Below are 20,365 nucleotides of genomic sequence, written 5' to 3'. Positions count from 1 at the left end.
TCTTTGACTCTTTCCTCCTGCAGTGATGATTCTTAGCACCTAGGACAGTACCTGAGACCCAGTAGTTTTCTTCAACAACCATTTGTTTTATTTGCTAATGGATGTATGTCCTTCCTCTCTTCACTGGCATCCTTTTTTGGGGGTGGAGGAAGGGAAAATGTTTTCAGTCTACAGATAAAAAGCAGCATGGGGTTAGAAATTAAGAGCAGAGATTTTGGGGCCAAACTGCCTGGGTCTCAGGAAGTGTTTTGCCACTCACCCTGGAGGTTTCCTTAAGCTCTCTGTGCCTTTGTTACCTCCCTGGAAATGGGGGATAATAATAGTCCCACATCTTACAGTTGCCATGAGGATGAAATGAGTTAAAATATGTCTGAAGTATTCAGAAGAGTACCTGACAGTTAGGAAGCACTATGTGTTAGCTATTATTGAAATCAATTATTATTTTTAGAGAAGGAGAGAGGGGGGTGGTCAGGAGGGGGAAGGGCAGAGGCAGAGGTAGAAAGAGAATCCTCTTTTTAAATTTTATTTATTTTTATTTTATTTAAATTCAACTTGCCAACATATAGTATAACATCAGTGCTCATCTAATCGTGTGCCCTGCTTAACGTGGGAGAGAGAATCCTAAGCAGGCTCCTTGCCCAGCATAGAGCCCAATGCAGGGCTTGATCTCATGACTCTGAGATTATGACCTGAGGCAAAATCAAGAGTTGGATGCTTAGCCAACTGAGCCACCCAGACACCCCTTTCTTCCAAGTTTATCTTTCCCTCAGCTGATCTACCTGAAAGTCACATCTACCCCATAGTCTTTCATTTCCATTTGCTTTTCCAACCACTCAAACTATGTTTCTGAAAGAGCTAAACATGCTACTTTTCTCTCCTTAGTCCATGGGTTAGTTGTATGGCTGCCATCATTGATGACCCCTGCCTTTGACTTCTGAGCTCCTCCTCTCTCCTGGTTTCTACCTATCTGTGTGGCTGCTCCTTCTCAATCTCCTGCAAAGGCACCCCTGTTTCCTTTGTTCATGCTGTGGTACTCCTGACAGCATCTCACCTGTCACATTCTCCTTGGTGAGTCCATTCACAGGCATGGCTTCAATTCTACACTGATGATACCCAATGACTGCCAGTCCTACTGACAGTTTTCTAAAGATATCATGTTCTTCCCCACAGCCATTAGAACTTTATTTCTCCTTTCTGGCACTTTTGCCACCCCTAGCTCCCTCCCCCTGACTATAGCTGGTTCTCTAAGTTTTTTTTTTTTTAGATTGTATTCATTTACTTGAGAGAGAGTGAGAGTAAGCACAGACGGAGAGGAAGAAGCAGACTTCCTACTGAGCAGGGAGCCCGATGTGGGGCTTGATCCTAGGACCCTGGGATCATGACCTGAGCTGATGGTACCCTGGTTCTCCAAGTTGTAATACAACCATCCCCTTTCCTTTATTCCCCAAGCCCAGTATTCACCTCTGCATGCCCTTAGTGCTTTAGGTTTATCTCTATCATAATATAACACTTGATTGCTGGTTTATTTAGTTTCACCCAAGTAATGAAATATCTATCTATATCTATCTATATCTGTATCTATCTATCCTCAAAGTATAGTGCCTGGCACATAGCAGGTATGCAAAATGTATCTGGATTCAATATATGAATATACAGCATCTATATAGAATAAATTTTGATTGGGTTACATACATTGTAATTCAGAATAAACATGGAGGGAGGCAACTAGGTGGCTCAGTCAAGCGTCTGACTCGATTTTGGCTCAGGTCACAATCTCAGGGTCATTAGACTGAGCCCTCTCTTGGATTCCATGCTCAGCCCCTACTCAGCTTGAGATTCTCTCTCTCCCTCTCCCTCTGCCTCTCCCCCCACTCATGTACACACATAGGTGTGCAATCTCTCTCTCTAAAATCAATCAATCAATCAATCAATCATTGAGTAAAATAACATCTCATCAAAATGTTAGTTCTTTTGGAAAATTCTATCAGGCATTAGAAAAGAAGGTTCCCTTTTGGCAATATAAATCACACTGTGGCTGTCACATGCTATATTTTATTATAAAGCCAACTTTGAAAGACGAGGGATTCCCTCTGATGTTAGTGTTACTTGGCTACAGTCACCTGCTGTCTGGGCTCAGGGAGTTCAGTACAATAAGTGTGTTGGCCTCCCTGCTGTGACCGTAAACATCGTAGGCAAGGCAAGAAGGGCAACTAGAACTCAGTGGCTAAAAATCCCCCTGCCAGCTCTTTGTAAAGGGTCTGACAGCTTAGTACCTTGCTCCGGCTTCATTCGACCGAGTCCAGGCACCTACCTGGAGCGTACATCCAAACACACCGATCATCAGCATCGCCACCGAGAGGTAGTCGGTGAACACATCCCACCACGGTTTCAGCACGCGGAAGGCAGGCTGCTGCTCAGAGAACTGCCGGAATTCTGTTACCGGAATCATGTTTCTAAGAAAGGAAAGGTGGTGAATTAATTTATCTGCATGCACAACACACTGCGTTAACAGCCTTTGTATTTATTTATTTTATTTTATATATTTTTAAAGATTTTATTTATTTATTCATGAGACACAGAGAGAGAGAGAGGCAGAGACACAGGCAGAGGGAGAAGCAGGCCCCACAACACAGGGAGCCTGACGTGGGACTCGATCCCGGGTCTCCAGGCCCAGCCCTTGGGCCGAAGGCGGCGCTAAACCACTGGGCCACCCGGGCTGCCCCGTTAACAGCCTTTGCAACGCTGCTGCAGCCCAGGAGAAACAGTCTGGACTAGCCCAGGAGTTGTTGTGGCCCGAGTGCTTTGTTGGCCAGAACCAGTGGTGAGTGCTTTCCACAGGGAGGAGGCAAGTCCTTTCCCTGGCTACCATTCCCTAAGTGGGTTCCCTTTGGCTCCCCGGGAACCGCAGAGACCAGGGCCAGGGCAGGGCATTATTTTTTGGGCTCTCCCGTCACCTCAACAGACTACAAAGATGCTAGAGAGAATAGAGTCCAACCCTTGAAATGCTTCTGTCATTTACCTTCCTGTCCTGGTGGCAGCTTTAAACTATTTTAAATGTAATCTCAGCATTGGCTTGTGTCAACTACTGGTCTCTCTGTGAGGTAACAGCGCTTGCTCCCGGGAAGGCAGATGACTTTGCCACATAGTCCTGGTCTCCTGAGAAGGAAGACCTCCGAGGTGGTGGTTGCCATAGGGGGTGGGGGTGCTTTGCAAAGGACCTCATTTTTTCTTGCCTCCCCTGTTTTTATCCCTGTGCTTTTGGCTTGATCTCTTTTCTCTATTTTCTGTATTCCTCATATTTCATCATGAACCTCAAATTTATCCTGATTTTCTCCTCTGAGAAATCCGTTGTCCCTGGAAATGTCCACCTCCACCGAAATAACAGGAGGTAAATGATTAAGATGCACCGGAGGCTCTGGGGAAGGGGAGAAAGAGACACATGCTCTTCTGGTCTGTGTTGTACTTTCTCCCGGCTCAGGCCCACTGCCTTTACTGTGATCTGGGACTTGAAGTTCATCGCCCCGCTACTGTGAGAAGGAATGTTCTTTTCTTATCTTATGGCAGCCAATGTGGGACAAAGAGAAAATTTCTCTCCCTTTTGCCACCTTGGGATCCAATAATCTAGCTCTCTGCATCTGTCCTTGTTAGTCCTAAGTAAAGAGCAAGGGCAAGGCTACATTTGCTGCTTATTCTCCCAAGCTCTGTTTGGGTCATGGATCTTTCCTTCCCGAATCCTGAATTAAGGGCTGTACAATCAATAGCCCAAAGCAAAGCAAAGCCTCTTTTGTTGACTTCACTGGTGGTTATCTTTGGAAACCATTATAACATTATCCATTCTGTCCTGTTGCTTTAGCCGACTTCCTTAAGCAGAGATTTGTCTTCTTTGTGGTTTGTTCCCTTAACACAATGTTGAAAATTTCAACAGCCCAGTGCCACTCTCACCTATGACCTACTGACTGGACGTCTGTGCAGCATTTGATATGATTTTTTTTTTAATGATTTTCTCATTTTATCAAAACACAACTCTCCTTACTCCATTCTGTTACTATCACTAGGCTGGAAGCTTCTTGAAGGAAGAACCTGTATGTTATGCATGTGTGTTCTCAAAACATATGCTGCTAGCAAGTCACACAAGCTAAATAAAGAACTTTGCAGATTCCTAGCATCCTTGACATTTCACACTAGTTCAAAGTTTGATTTCCTGATACTTCATGGTCTCTTTGCTTCTCAGTGAATCACTACAACCTCACTGGCCCAAGTATTCCCTAGTCCCAATGGTTGAAATGGCGGTCGCAGAGGCTCTAACTCCTCTTAACCTCCAAGCTCTGCTTCAGAAGCTACTGTCTTACTATTATTATTATTATTATTATTATTATTATTATTTAAAAGATTTTATTTATTCATGAGAGAGAGAGAGAGAGAGCAAGCAGGGGGAGGAGCAGAGGTAGATGGACAGCAGACTCAGTAGACTCTGGAGCGCGTTGTAGGGCTTGATTCCACGACCCTGGGATCATGACCTGAGCCAAAACGAAGAGTTGGATGCATAACTAGTTGAGCCACCCAGGCACCCCACTACTGTCTTATCCTGTGTTGCATCCCCATCACTTACCACTGTGCCTGGCAAACAGGAGGAAGCCCTAAACAACTGTTGCTGAACACGTGAATGAGTGAATTCAGATGCTTATTCATGGAGCATTGCTCCTCCATATCAAATCTGGGGCAGCCCTAACCAGCTGCACAGTCAGTGCTAACAAGGACTGTACCTGTGCTCTAGTCTACATTTTTTAAAAGATTTTATTTATTTATTCATGAGACACACACAGAGAGAGAGAGAGAGAGAGAGAGAGAGAGAGAGAGAGAGGCAGAGACACCGGCAGAGGGAGAGGCAGGCTCCCTTCAAGGAGATCAATGGAGGACTCGATCCCAGGACCCCAGGATCATGAGCTGAGCCAAAGGCATATGCTTAACCACTGAGCCACCCAGGCGCCCCTCTAGTCTACATTCTTGATGGATTTCTTAGTTGTTTCTTTCATGGTAAGTTCCTGTACACCTTGGAGGCAAATGGGCTCATTCTTTAAAGTGAAGAACAATTTCAGGAATAAAATGCACCAGCATAGAGCAGTGGTTTTCAATTTTTTTCATCTCAGGACCCCTTCATGCTCTAGTATTAAGAAGGACCTCAAGGAACATCTTTTACGTGGATCACACTACTCAATATTTACCATATTAGAAATTAAAGCCAAGAAAATTTAAAATCAATATATTAACTAACAAAAATAAGCCCATTACATGTTAAATTGTATTATGAAAAATAACTCCAGTCTTAAAAAAAATGAGAATAATGGTATTGTTTTACACTTTTGTAAATCTCTTTAACCTCTGTTTAATGGAAGATAGCTGGATTCTCATATCTGCTTCTGCATTTAATCTGCTGCAATATGTTATTTTGATAGAAATTTATGAATCAAATAGATATGTAGTTGGAAAATAGAGGAGTATCTTAACAGCCTTTTCATATAATTGTGGTTATTAATTTTTGATAATATATCAAACTGACTTGGTTAGCTGAATTATAGAATCTGAAGACTATGTCAATGAACTTTTTAAAATTCATGATATTAAAACTCATTCATCTATCTTGCACTTCAAATAGATCTTTTACCCACACATGGTTTGTAACATCATACATTGGTCATCAGGAAAATACTGGACCACTGAGTTAAGCAGATCTCCCAAATGTTAACAAATTATATTTAAAAAATCACATTCATTTATACCATCACTGCTTCCATGAGAAAAGTTTTAAGGAATGGGAATTTTTCCAAAATTCTAATCACTACTTGAAAGTTTGATTTTCATTTCTGGCAGCAAATAGTATCAGTGGCTTTTCTTGAAGCATTAGACTCACTTCATTCATTTTGAGAAAATAACTTCCACATGCTATAGTCCAAAAAATCAGTTGTTTTAGTCAAGTAAAAATGGTGTAATATGATAAAGTAGCTAATTCAACTTTCATCTCAAATAAGAACTTTTCCTTGAAACAACCACTGTACTGTGAAATGTAGCAGAAATGTTGTATGTATGTAATTTTCTCCATCATACAGTGCATTAATACAATATGTAGTCAAGGGTTGTGAATTTTAAAAACAATTTTTATTGGGTCGATAAGGACATTAAATGAAACTAGCATTTTTTTCAAGTTGTCAGTGTATGCCAATGAAGAATATATTCACCACAGTACAGTCTGATATCTCTATCTTGATTCATGCTAAGATGCCTTACCCACCATCGCTTTTGCACCATAAGAGAAAAAGGCAAAGAAAAATCTTAGCCTTGAAAAATAGTTTTGACTTTGCAGACTCCTTAAAAAGGTTTAGGCCACCAGGGTTCCATGAACCACACTTTGAGGAGCACTGAGGTAAAGGCTCACTGTTTTCTTTATCTGCAGCTCTTGTTAAAAAAGCAAACCCTGGGCACTTAGAATAAGCAATGTTCTCTGAGACCTTGGCCTAGTTGTCTTCACAGGCATTAGTCTCTTAATATGGAAAATAAAGAGAAACTAAGGAATCTAAGAAACTTAAATATTATGCACTGCCTCCTAATTCTGGCACAGCCTAATTAAGACGGGTTGTTAGAAGACATACAAATGGCCAAGAGACACACGAAAAAATGTTTAACATCACTTGGCATCAGGGAAATACAAATCAAAACACAATGAGATACTACCTCACATGGGTCAGAATGGCTAAAATTAACAAGTCAGGAAATGACAGATGTTAGCAAGGATGTGAAGAAAGAGGAACTGTCTTACACTGTTGGTGGGAATGCAAACTGGTGCATCCACTCTGGAAAACAGTATGGAGGTATGGAAGTTACTCAAAAAGGTAAAAACAGCGGCATCTGGGTGCCTCAGTGGTTGAGCGTCTCTGCCTTTGGCTCAGGTCATGATCCTGGGCCCTGAGATCGAGTCCCACATCAGGCTTCCTGCAGGGAGCCTCTTTCTCTGTCTCCCTATGTCTCTGCCTCTCTGTGTCTCTCATGAATAAATAAATAAAACTTTTTAAAAATTGAAACTAAAGCTACACCATGCCTCAGGAATTGCACTATTAGGTATTTACCCCAAAGATATGAATGTAGTGAGTGATCCAAAGGGGCACCTGTACCTCAATGTTTATAGCAGCAATGTCCACAATAGAGCCCAGATGTTCATCAAGAGATAAATGGATAAAGAAGATGTGGTCTATATATACAATGGAATATTACTCAGCCACCGAAAAGAATGAAAGCTTACATTTGCAATGACATAGATGGAACTAGAGGGTATTATGCTAAGTGAAATAAGTCAGTCAGAGACAGACAATTATGATATGAGGAATTTAAGAAACAAAACAGAGGAGCATAGAGGAAAGGGAGGGAAAAAATAAAACAAGATGAATCCTAAAAGGAGACAAACCATAAGAGACTCTTAATCATAGGAAATAAACTGAGGGTTGCTGGAGGGGACAGGGGTGAGGGGTGATGGACATTAAGCAGGCCACATGATATAATAAGCACTGGGTGTTATATAAACTGATGAGGGCCACCTAGGTGGCTCAGTCAGTTAAGCATTGACTTCAGCTCAGGTCATGATGGCAGGGTCCTGGGATCAAGCCCTGTGTCAGACGCCCTACTTGGAAGGGAGCCTGCTTCTCCCTTTCCCTCTGCCTGCCACTTCCCCCGCTTGTGCTCTCTCTATTAAATAAATAGATAAATAAATCTTAAAAAAGACTGATGAAAAACTGAATTCTACCTCTGAAATTAATAATATATATATATGTTCATTGATTCAATTTAAATAAAAAAAATTTTTTTAAAGATAGGTTGTTAGAGAAACAGCTGGTCAAGATGACATATCTTTTTTGTGTTAGAGATCTTAATGCATTTCACCTCTTTGGGTGAGTGTATGTATATGGGCATGTTTATATGCATGCCATGTATGTGTGTACATATATACTACATATGAATGTATGTAGACAGACATAAAACACACACACACACACAGAGAATTTATTATTTTAACATGTAAGTCTCAAAGGTGACATCCAGCACAGCAAAAATTCTTGGAATTATTTTTTAGGCAAAAAAAGGGTGGGGATAAAAAAGTTGATTTAAAAACTCCAATAACTGGGCAGCCCTGGTGGCTCAGTGGTTTAGCGCCGCCTTCAGCTCAGGGCATGATCTTGGAGACCCGGGATCGAGTCCCACGTGGGGCTCCCTGCATGGAGTCCCACGTGGGGCTCCCTGCATGGAGCCTGCTTCTCCCTCTGCCTGTGTCTCTGCCTCTCTCTCTCTCTCTCTCTCTGTGTGTGTCCCTCATGAATAAATAAATGAAATCTTTAAAAATAAAAAAATAAAAAATAAAAACTCCAATAACTAAAGAGAAGGCAGACAGGCTTTATGCCTGCTGATTGAAAAAATAATTTTTTTTGTATTCTTTCACAAATTTCAGCACCTCTGACAAACATGCATTAACAGGGACTACACTTGATTTCTCTTCATTATTATTGTAGCTTCTGATTGGTTTGTTATCATTTCAAGAGTTACTGTTTCAAGCTGAAGGAATCACTTCTGAATAAACTGCTTGGGTTTAAACAGTTCTTTCCCCTAAATATCAATCAGCTTAATTTTATTTTTTTTTCTATTTTAGAAATGTAATGATTATATTTCTTCCAACTCTGATTTCTAACTTATTATGTAAGAGTTTAGTTTACCTAATTACATGATATCTTTGGAAATACGGCATTTCAATTCAATCATGAGATTCTGGTGTCCTAATTGCATAATTTTTACATTATTTTATATATCTGCCTCTGTGTCCTTTTGCAGAAATCCATGTGCATTTCCCTTATGAAAGACACTTACTTCCAAAACTCATTCTAATGGCTCTACAAAATTTACTTCTCAAAAAGATCCTATCGTATAATCTTTTGGTAAAGAATATTGGTAAAGTTAGTTGCAAACCCAGAGTTTATTTCTTTCATTTATTTGGCTCTTCCTGAATAATCTGTCTTCCTCCCTCTCAGGAGAATCTTAATATTTCTTCTTCAGAATTAATTACACGGAGCAAATTCTGCTCTATTAACCCTTAACTTTAAGAATATTAAGTTATTCTACTTTGATAGAAACCTGATTGCTAACACTATTCTCTAATGCCTATTAGACAGCTATGGCCAGCATTGGCTTTGTTGCACATTCTTCTGGCAGTCGGAAAGTGGCATCACTTTTTTTTTTTTAAAGGATTTAACTTATTTATTTAAGAGAGAGAACATAAGCAAGGAGGAGGGGCAGAGAGAGAGGGAGAAGCAGACCCCCTCACCCCTCACCCCCCACCCCGAACAGGGAGCTTGATGCAGGGTTCAATCCCAGGACTCTGGGATCATGACCTGAGCCAAAGGCAGACACTTAACCGACTGAGCCACCCAGGTGCCTTGGCATCACCTTTAGACAGTACAACCATACATAATTCAAGGGAATAAGAACCCATTCCTAATGATAACAGGTATTATAACTGTAATGTGGGGAGTGGCTCATTACAAAAATGAATTTAAACATTCAATCATTCCTTTAGAAAATTCAGTAATTCCTGAGCACATGAAATATAAATTCTACAGAAAAGAATTCCACACATATTGTTCATCTACATTACTAAATCGAATGGCCAATTCTCAGCCCTCACCTATTTGCTCTATCAGTGTATCAGCAGCACAAGCATAATTTGCCCATACTTGACTTTCAGGATGCCATAGCCTTTAGGTTTTCCTCCTCTTTCCCTGGCTGTTCCTTCTTTAACTCCTTTCCTGTTTTCTCCCCTTTTCCCTGACCTCTGACTTTGGAGTCCTCAGTGTTCAGGTTCTCTTCTCCTCCCAAAGTCATTCATCCTCTGGTGATTGCATCTAGTCACAATGCTTTAAAGAGCATTCATACTAAACACAAATTCAGATCTGCATCCAAAGTCATGGGCCTAGCTGTCTACTAGATGGCTCTATCTGGATATCCATCAGACATGTTAAAGCAGTATGTCCCAAAACAACTCCAGTTCCAATCCCTTGTTCCTATCTCCTCCTAACTCTACCAAAGCCCTGTTTCTCTTGCAACTTTCCTATCTCAGTTGATGGCAACTCCATCTTTCCAGTTGCTTAGGCCGAAAACCTTGGAGTCATCCCTTACTTTTTTTGGCTCTTACATCTCACATCCAATCTGCCAAAATATATTGTGTTCCTTAATTTTTTGTCTGTCTCCTACAAGAATGTAAGTTTCATGAAGGCAGGTACTTTTCAGTTCTATTTTGTATACTGATATATCCCAACTACTTAGAAAATAATGCTTGACAATACAGTAAACACTCAATATTTGCTGCATAAATTAGTGAATATGTAGTAAATTTAATAAAGAATGGGGGTGGGATGCCTGGGTGGCTCAGCAGTTGAGCCTCTGCCTTCAGCTCAGGGTGTGATCCCAGGGTCCTGGGATGGAGTCCCCACATCAGGCTCCCTCAAAGGAGCCTACTTCTCCCTCTGCCTATGTCTCTACTTCTCTCTCTGTGTCTCTCATGAATAAATAAATGAAATCTTTAAAAAAATAAACAATGGGGGTGCAATGGCCTTTAGCTTTAGAAATAATCATTGTAAAGGCAAAGTGTGTCTCAAAGTAATGTCATGGGAGGAAGATCCCATGGCTGCAGGGCCAGGACATTAGCTGGTGTCCTGAGGCTAGTGTAGGAAAGGAGTGCAAGTGAGGAAGAACATAGAAATACCATGATTTATTTAGGGGTTCTTCTCAGTTGTACCCAAAGCCTCCATAAATCCAAATAAAGTCATCAGGATGTGCTCAAAACATCAATCATAAAAATAAAACAAACTGCTTATCTTCTGGCAGTGCAAAGATGAAAATAAAAAATGGGAGGAAAATGCCAAATTTTCCAATTCTTAAAATGAAACCTTTCTCTCCTGGGAGAACATGACCCTACATTGTGTTTTACTCTGTAGTTGTAGTACACATGACAAAATATCTCTAGAAAAATCCACCAAAGAAGATCATAATTACATGGTTCTATAGAAGTATATTTAATTAAAAGAAAACCATAAACGAGTTGTAACATTTTAGAACGTGAATGGCACTTCAGAGGTTATCTAGTCAATAACTCTCCTTTTATGAGTAAAAAACTTGAGCTGAGAGATTAGGTGACTTGCCCAAGGAACACAGCCAATGGTGAGCTATAACTTCTAACCAAATCTTACCCTTTACAGCTCTTTAGTTAATATTACATCATGTTGATCCTTAGAATTTTAAACTAAGAAACAAAGGGTTTAAGTAGAATTTCTCCTGTATCCAATTTCTCTTTTCATATCCCTATTTGATAGTATAACATTTAAAAAAGCTATTATTAATACATTTAAATGATTCTTTGAGTTCTACTGGCCTCACAGTCCCATAAAGCAAGAATTTTGGAGTCAGAAGGCATGGGAAAAGGCAAGTGAAACTGGCAACCCAATGGGTACTTCTGTATTATCTCTTTGCATATTTCCATGATGTCATATGTTAAATTAATGGCCCAATCACATTATTTGGAAAATACTCGAATTGAGCTTAAACTGTTTTTCTAAGGGTGGGAGTGGTAGTGGGAAGCAAAAATTACTCTCACCTAACAATTCTCATTCTCAAAGAAAAGATATACCTCTTTCTCATTATATCTTTCACACATTAGAGAAGAACCTCTTTAATCATTCTATTTCAGGTCCTACAGCTTAAGGACTTTGCCTTACATGATAGTTTTCACAGTTATCTTTATTGTAGTCAGAAGCTTTTGAATCCACTAAAAATTTGTTATATATCATGATCAACAGCTGACTTTTTTCTCTCACAAGCATGGATTACCTTTACTAATGCACTTGCTATAGAATAATGAGAGTGTCAGATATGTCAGGCAGTATACTAGGTGCTAGGGGAATGGAAGTGAACAAAACAGAAGACAAGGTGCCTGTCCTCACCTATGTGGACTCTCATGAGAGAATGTGTATTAAAGAAATTCCTACAAAAGCATGAATTATAATCGATCTGCTTTGTAAATATGACTGATTAGTGTTTCCTGCACCAATGATGCATTTATAGAAGTTATTTTTATTTTCCGGAAGACAGGGTTTATATCTTGTTGATCTCTGTCTTCTAGAAAACAACACAATGCCTTAGAATGGACCCTCGATTCATATTTGTTAAATCAAACCAGGCCTGCATATACACACATACTTACACACAGATACACCCATTTGAGCATTTTGTAGTAAAGAACAAACTCTCTTACTATTATCCTGTTATAAAGCTTGACACTGCAATAAATAAGAGTGACTATTACCGACTGTATAGCTTCACATTGTAAATAATGATTATTCAAAGAACATGCACTTCTGAAGAGAATGAGAAGAAGAAAAGAGTCAGGAATAATTTATAATTTCAAAGTTAAGGATCATTGAAATTTTAATGTACAATGTTCTGTCACTAGTGCTAAAGAGGATATGTCGATCGATAAAGACTCCTTAGGTCTAGGGTGTACCCAATGGCCAAGAGACAGAAGCCAGATTCAAACATGACAGTCTTTGTTTATGACATAATGGTTTGTAATAGTGCTCTTCTAAATCTTGGTGAGATCTTAAAAGGCTTTGCTTTCTTTGGAATTTTTCTCAAAGCGCTTCAGCTTCATTTATATGACACTAATAACTAATGCTTATTGTGTACATTTCAAGTAAGTTTGAATTCAGAAATCTATTCTAAAATGAGGCTACATGGTGATCTAATAGTCTTAAAAAGTGATCATAAAGGGTTATCATCAAATGTCACTCACTGCCTTCCTCATCTCTATCATTCTGAATTTACCAGAAGTCTACCAAAGAAATATGACTTGGGCTCTCTGCATCCCACTGGTCTTCTTGGTCACCTCTTCATTTCAGGTTGTTTCTCTTTCCTTTAAAGCAGGAACAGTCTCACAAGAGGCACAGTGTACACATAAACCTCCACCCCTTCCCCAGTAGAATTCTTTTTTTTTTTTTTTTCCAGTAGGATTCTAAAACTTGAAAAGACTGTATTTCCCCCTCCGACTCTTGATATCATTTAAATGTGATTCAGACATGATTTCAGTTCATCTTATCAGTCTTGACTTCCAAAAACTAAGTCTAGGATTCAAGTGAGTAAATCTGTAATGCCTGCTTTGAAGACTCTCCCTTCCTTTAATGGACAAAAAGAAACTGAGATTTATCTCCAGTCCAGTTTCACACCCCTGAGCAAAGAAAGCCCCATAGTTACTGTGAACATATGGTGCAGGCCAGGAAATCCAGACAAAACAAGCACTGGTCATGAGGTCAGTCTACCTGTAAGGCTACTTCCTTTCTGACAGGACAGCCAGCAGAGAATGGTGGCAAATACGGGAAGATTCTCTCCTTCAGAATTGTAAAACTGAAAGCTCTTACTTATTTTCTACTTTTTGGAGTTCAAAGTGGTTTGAAAAGCTAGAGGTCACCTTTTGTTGCATATTGTTAGCTCTAGGGCCTAAAATGCTCCATAGAGTAAGTTGAATTCCTAATGATTCTACTGGGGAAAAGTTGCCTTGTCTGTCCCAATAGGCAGTTTGGCTTGTGTTACAAATAGTTTTCACAAACAAAGATAGATTGATACTTAGAAAAACAGTCAACTAAAAGTATGACAGGTAGCTAAAGCAACTTATTATCAAGAACTTTCCAGCTAAGCTTTTTTTTAAAAAAGATTTTATTTATTCATGAGAGACACACACAAAGAGAGAGAAAGAGAGGCAGAGACACAGGCAGAGGGAGAAGCAGGCTCCACGCAGGGAGCCCGACGTGGGACTCAATCTGGGACTCCAGGATCACATCCTGAGCCAAAGGCAAACACTCAACCACTGAGCCACCCAGGCGTCCCTCCAAAAAGCTTTTTTAAAAAAAAAATGTGGCAAAATTTAAAATTTCTAGCTATGTTAAATATAACAACTAGGAAATAAAGTAACACTGCTCAGAAAACAAGAGATTGGTGTTTAAAGTGAGAGACTGAAAGACTAATGGATTTATAGTATCACATTTTTATTGCCTTTTTTATTAACCTCTTTATAGGGATCAACCACTTAAAATTTCTCTCTTAAGAGGCGGTTTGACAATAGCAGAAAAATATTAACTGCTAAATAATCCTTTTTTGGGGCTTTTCAAAAAGGTTGTTTTTAAGAAGTCAGCTTTTAGGTTGTCTTTCCTGTTGGATATGCTCAGTAAAATCCCTGAGGCTGAAGGAAGTCCAGGTCCTCTGGCCCCAGGAAGAAATGACTCTACATAAGAAAATTAACAACTACCATATTTTTATTGTCAGAATATTAAAATGGTTGTGAAGGCGCCTAAAAATTAGAATATTAAGTTTTTGTTTGTCCAACTAATAAAAATTTAATGCAAGGCTTTTTGCCTACAGGAAAAGATATTTGTTGGGTTTGGCTCTAAATTTAACATATTGATTTAATGGTCCATCTTTTCCAGTTAGATATTATATGAGTTCCCTCTTCCAACTGTTAATTTCTCACAGTAAAAGCTACATGAAATCTAACATGATGATATTCAATATTCCCAAAGGCTCACATTCTAGAAGCTGAATGAAAGAATAAATTTATTTATATGAAGGCTCTAGAAGAATATGGTAAAAAGGCTACTTGCCTCTTAGACCTAGAATGTGCCAAAAATCTAAATGAAAGGAAAGCTTGGAAAATATGAATCAATTCATTAAAGTACATCTGTTTCTGAAGATAATAGATTCTTTAGTTTAAAAACACAAAAACACACAGTAAAACGACCTCTAGCTTCAAAAGAAATAGTGAAAGGAGGTGATATACATTACATGATTGCAAAGGTCAAGTGATCTGTGTGGCTCTTGAAAAGTCACTATGAAGGAGATTCAAGCAATAGTAGCAGGGCCTTGTGGCATTAATCCTATAACTGGAATGGTCTTTCAAACTGCCCTTGCTTTGCAGATTCCTATGGATCCTGCAGACGTTGGCTCTAGCACCACTTGTTCAGGCAAGCCATCTCTGATCAACCCAACTGGCTCCCCAAAGCAGGGCCACCTTTATAGACAAACTGTTGTTTACTTGCAGTTGCTGTTATTAATAAGGAAGATGGCTTGGGCCAGTGGAGTCCCTTCCTGAGAAAACGATCTCAAAGACATTGAGAGTCCTGCTAAATGTTTTTCTTTTTTTTAAGATTTTACCTATTTATTCATGAGAGACACACAGAGAGAGGCAGAGACACAGGCAGAGGGAGGAGAAACTTGATCTTGTGGGACTTGATCTTGGGACTCCAGAATCATGCCCTGGGCCAAAGGCAGGCACTCAACTACTGAGCCACCCAGGCATCCCTGCTAAATGTATTTTTTAAAGTGATTGAAAGATCTGGAAAACAAGATATCGAAGCCCCACAATCAACTAGCATGGTGCCATCTGGTTATCAAAAGTTGTTTTGGTCATCAACTTTATCAGTAGGATGAAAAGGTAGACTAGGGAAGCTTGAAAGGAGCACAACTAGTTTAATAGTTGTTGAATTGGGAGGTTCTATGTATTAATCACAGATACTGAAAAATGAAAAATTGTGTAGAAAGGTCACAGGAATTTATCTAAAACCTTAGATTTAGTTGGAAAAAATAAGGAAGAAAGAAGAAAAAAGCCTTACTTTTTAAAGTTAAACATTTCAAAGCTGAGAGACTCTGGAAGTTCTGAAGTAAAATGGGATTTAGGAATGCATGGATGATCTTTTGGGTGGCTCAGGTCCAAGGGAAAATCAAGGTTTATGGAACAACCACTGTGGAGATTTGTTTGTTTTTATTTGTTCTGTAATGGTTGATCCTATTTTCAGATGACCCATGTTAAAAACTTAATAGACTAATGATTTAGGGACCAAAAAGATGGCTACACAGACATAAATTTAAATTGTTTTGGCAAAACCAAAATAAATATCCATTCAACAAAGAGAAATTGGTAGAAAGATAGGTCAGTTCATCTACTCCATGTCCTTAAATTCAAACAGAGTCCATGTTTGGATTATTGTGGGAAAAGAACTAGGATTTAAGAAAATGAGAAGGAAAAAGCCATACCAAGTGATTAACCCTGGTCTTTCCCCTCTGGAAGCTGAGAGAGGGACAAATTATCCTTGAAGATAACCTATTTCAGGAGAACCGTTTCTCAAGGATAGATGCAGTGTCTTTGAGAACTTTGTATTCCCAGCACCTACCATAGTGCCTGGCAGCTTCATTCATTCATTCATTCATCTTTTTTAAGATTTAATTATTTATTTGAGGGGAGTGCAGAAGGAGAGAGAGAGAATCTTGAACAAGACTCTCTACTGAGTGTGGAACCCAATGCAGGCCTTGATCCTGGGACCCCAAGATCATGACCTGAGCTGAAATCAAGAGTTGGTCACTTAACTGACTGAGCCACCCAGGCACCCCTTATTCAGTCTTTCTACAAGTCCTAGGGTGGCTTAAAGCTGCAAGGTATTGAGCTCACCAGTGTGGATATACCAGTGAGTAAGCCAGACATAACCTTGTCTTATGAGCCTTATACTACGGTGGAGAGACAGATAGTCAATAATGACAACCATTTAATCACAATTGTCATAGGTATGATGAAGGAGAAGTTTAGGACACTGACATATGCTGAGATACTTGAGCTACTGGGGGTTTAAGAAGGGATGCCTCCGTGGAAATATGAAGTATAGGTAGGGATAGTTATCTAGGTAAAGTTGGAAGCTAGGGCCAGGAGAACATTCCAGGCAAAATGAAAGGCCTGCAATATGATGGTTCTTTGTTCCCCCCTTTAAAATGTGTCAATTTGCCCTCCATCACTTGCTTCTGTTTACTTTGAATAAGGTTAGATCCGATATTTTTCTATCTCTGGAGACACAGGGTAGCCCAAGCTGGTCCAGATTCCAAGACAAAGAGGGCAACAAGTTACACATTCTTAGGCTGAAATGTCAAAGGTGCCAATACTCACCAAGAGTCTTTTTCTAATTTTCTAAAAATTTACCCAAAGTAACCTTTTTTATAGAAGCAGGTAGCTTATCAGCTTCACCTTGTACTGTGCTGCTAAGCTGTCTTCTAAAACCCATGAACTGCCTCCACCGAATCTCCTGAATCGTTCTCCACACAATGCCTTTACTCTCTTGTTAATTGTCTAAAGATGCCCTAAAGTTCTGGCTGCATTAGCCATGTTTGATACTGAACTCACAAAATTCTCACCACGAATAGTGAACATTGTTCACAAATCTCTGTAGAACAGTCATGACCAGTGAGAGGCTTGCTGGGTAATTTTCTGGGACTGAACACAGGTGGCATCTATGAGGGTCAAGGGCTGTTCTTCTCTCTTTCATTTGTCCAAACATGTGCCAGCCTGGAGCGAAGCGACCTAGCTCAAAATTCATCTAGATTCCTCCTATGTGTAACTCAGAGCTGACTTATGAGTTTCACATAGGAAATCCAGTCTTTGGCCAGAGAATAGTCTCCTTTGGTTTATTTTTAAAAATTGTCTCCCTTTCTTCTTTCGCTTGACTATATCCCCCTTCTTTTCTTTCTTCCCCTTTCCATCTTTCCTCCTTCTCTCCCTCTCTTAACATTTGTTATCCAACAACTATGTGTCAAGAACTGAGTATAAAAGATAAATAAGAAGCTATAGTCAAATATGTGGGCAACAGATTTGTCAAATAAGGAGATTCAAAATGTGTCATCTTTTCTCTTTGCTCCTAAGTTTTTTGCATGAATTCCAAACCAAAGGGTTTGTCAGCCAGACCAGCATTGGGAAAGATGCATATCATTTAGCCATTTAACTCCTGCAGGTAGTTTGCCAAAGACTTGCCAGAGAAGGACAGAGATATAAAACCAGACAGGAGATTGCCCTGGGATGAAGTAAAAATGAAAACAGAAATGAGGGATCCCTGGGTGGCGCAGCGGTTTGGCGCCTGCCTTTGGCCCAGGGCGTGATCCCGGAGACCCGGGATTGAATCCCACATCGGGCTCCCGGTGCATGGAACCTGCTTCTCCCTCTGCCTGTGTCTCTGCCTCCCTCTCTCTCGCTCTGTAACTATAATAAATAAATAAAAATTAAAAAAAAAAAAAGAAAACAGAAATGAACAGGTGCCTTAACTTTCACAATCTGAACTTAGAATAAACTGGGCCAGATTTTTTGAGAAATCCCTTGCTATACAAATTCTTGCAACTTGCTTTCAAAACCCAAGACCCAAATAAATTTGGATAAGGAGATAATATTTGTTCTATATTTTCATCCATCATGTCTTCTTTTAAAGATTTATTTATTTAGAGAAAGTGCATATGAGTGGCAGGAGGGGCAGACTCCCACTAAGGGGGGAGCCTTGATGCAGGGCTCCATTCTAGGACCCTGAGATCATGACCTGAGCCAAAATCAAGAGTCAGATGCTCAGCTGACTAAGCCACCCAGGTGCTCCATCATGTCTTTTCACAATCAAGATATAATTGACATATAACAACTATTAGTTTTAGTTGTATATGATTTGATGTACATGTATATATTGTGAAATGATTACCCAAATAAGTTGAGTTAATACCCCACCAACCCACATGTAGTTACGATTTTTTTTCTTATCATGAGGACTTGTAAGATGGGCTTTTTTTTTTTTTTTTTAAGATGGGCTCTTTTAGCAAGTTTCAAATATACAATACAGTACTGTTATCTATAGCTGCCATGCTATATATTACATCCCCAAGACTTAATTGTTTTACAACTGGAAGTTTGTTCCTTTTGACCTCCTTCACCCATTTTGCCTACTCCTGCCTCTGGTAAGCACTCTTCTCTGTATCCATAAATTTTGTTTTTGTTTTTTTTTTTTTAGATTCCACGTGTAAGTGAAATTACATAGCATTTGTTTTGGTCTGGCTTATTTCACTTGAGCATAATGCCCTCAAGATCTATGCACATTCATAAATGGCAGGATTTCCTTCTTTTTATGGCTGAATAGTATTCAATTGTGTATGTGGTGTGTGTGTGTGTGTGTGTATATATATATATATATATATACCATTGTGTGTGTCTGTGTGTGCTTTATCCACTGATCCATCAATAGACACTTAGGTTGTTTCCGTGTTTTGGCTATTGTAAATAATGCTGCAATGCATGTGTGGGTGTAGGTATCTTTTTGAGTTAGTATTTTTGTTTCCTTCAGATAAATCACAGAAGTGGAATTGCTGGATTGTATGGTAGTTCTATTTTTAATTTTTTCAGGAACTTCATACTGTTTTCCATAGTGCTGACATCAATTTATATTCTACTAATAGTGTACAAGGGTTCCCTTTTCTGTACATCCTCCCCAACGTTTGTTATTTCTTGTTGTTTTGATAATGACTGTTCTAACAAGTAGTTGATATATAACAAGAAGTGATATCTCGTGGTTTTGGTCTGCATTTCCCTGATGATTAGTGATGTTGAGCACCTTTTCATATACCATATGTATGTTTTCTTTGAATAAAGAGCTATTCAGATCCTCTGCCCATTGTTAATAGAACCACTTTTTTCCTATTGAATTATATGAGTTCTTCACATATTTTGGATATCAACCCCTTATCAGATATATGTTTTGCAAATACTTTATCCTATCCCATAGGTTGTCTTTTCATTTTGTTGAAGGTTTCCTTTCCATTATAGAAGGTTTTTAGTTTGTGTAGTCTCCACTTGTTTATTTTTGCTTTTGTTGCCTTTGCTTTTGATGTTCAATCCAAAAAGTCATTGCCAAGACTGATGTCAAGGAGCCTATCCTCTACGTTTCTTCTAGGAATTTTATGGTTTTTGGTCTTATATTCAAGTTTTTCCCTCATTTTGAATTTACTTTTGTGTGTGGCATAAGGTAGGGGTCAGTTTCATTCTTTTGCAGGTAGCTGTCCAGTTTTCCCAACACCACTTATTGAAGAGACCATCTTTTCCCCACAGTACATTCATCCATTATTTCTTAAACTGGCATTACTTTTTTCCTCTGGTGAGAAGGTCCATAGCTCTTTCCTAATCCTCAATAGGATTTGTAATTCCCCCACATACTTAACTACTATACCAACAGTACCTCAGCCATGGTGGCTACAGAAAAGCAGAAAAGATCTGAGTAAAGAAAGCCGCTGTGGGAATTAAACTAGAAAAGAAGTAGGAACATGAATGAGTCAGCATGAGGGTATAACAGCTTTAAAGGCATCAACTTCAAAGAGAAAATGAAATGATTTGGGTTGCCCTAGTAACACCAAGATAAAATGTGGAAGTGAAAATGCAAAATTTAACATTAAGAAA

At 39.2% G+C, this 20,365-nt stretch overlaps 1 protein-coding gene across 2 annotated transcripts in view; it reads right to left on the bottom strand.

Moving 5' to 3' along the window:
- LRRC8C (leucine rich repeat containing 8 VRAC subunit C) overlaps positions 1-20,365 on the bottom strand; it is an 84,445-nt gene that overhangs the window by 34,499 nt on the left and 29,581 nt on the right. For both annotated transcript variants that reach the window (XM_077905342.1, XM_077905343.1), the window contains exon 2: positions 2,312-2,453. In XM_077905342.1, the coding sequence (XP_077761468.1) occupies positions 2,312-2,449 (138 nt within the window). In that variant the 5' untranslated portion in view covers positions 2,450-2,453. The remainder of the gene's footprint in view (positions 1-2,311; positions 2,454-20,365) is intronic.

Source organism: Canis aureus, chromosome 8 (genome assembly GCF_053574225.1).
Source record: "Canis aureus isolate CA01 chromosome 8, VMU_Caureus_v.1.0, whole genome shotgun sequence".
Classification (NCBI taxonomy): domain Eukaryota; kingdom Metazoa; phylum Chordata; class Mammalia; order Carnivora; family Canidae; genus Canis; species Canis aureus.
Note: the sequence above shows the minus strand (reverse complement) of the source record. Positions and strands in the feature narration are given on the sequence as shown.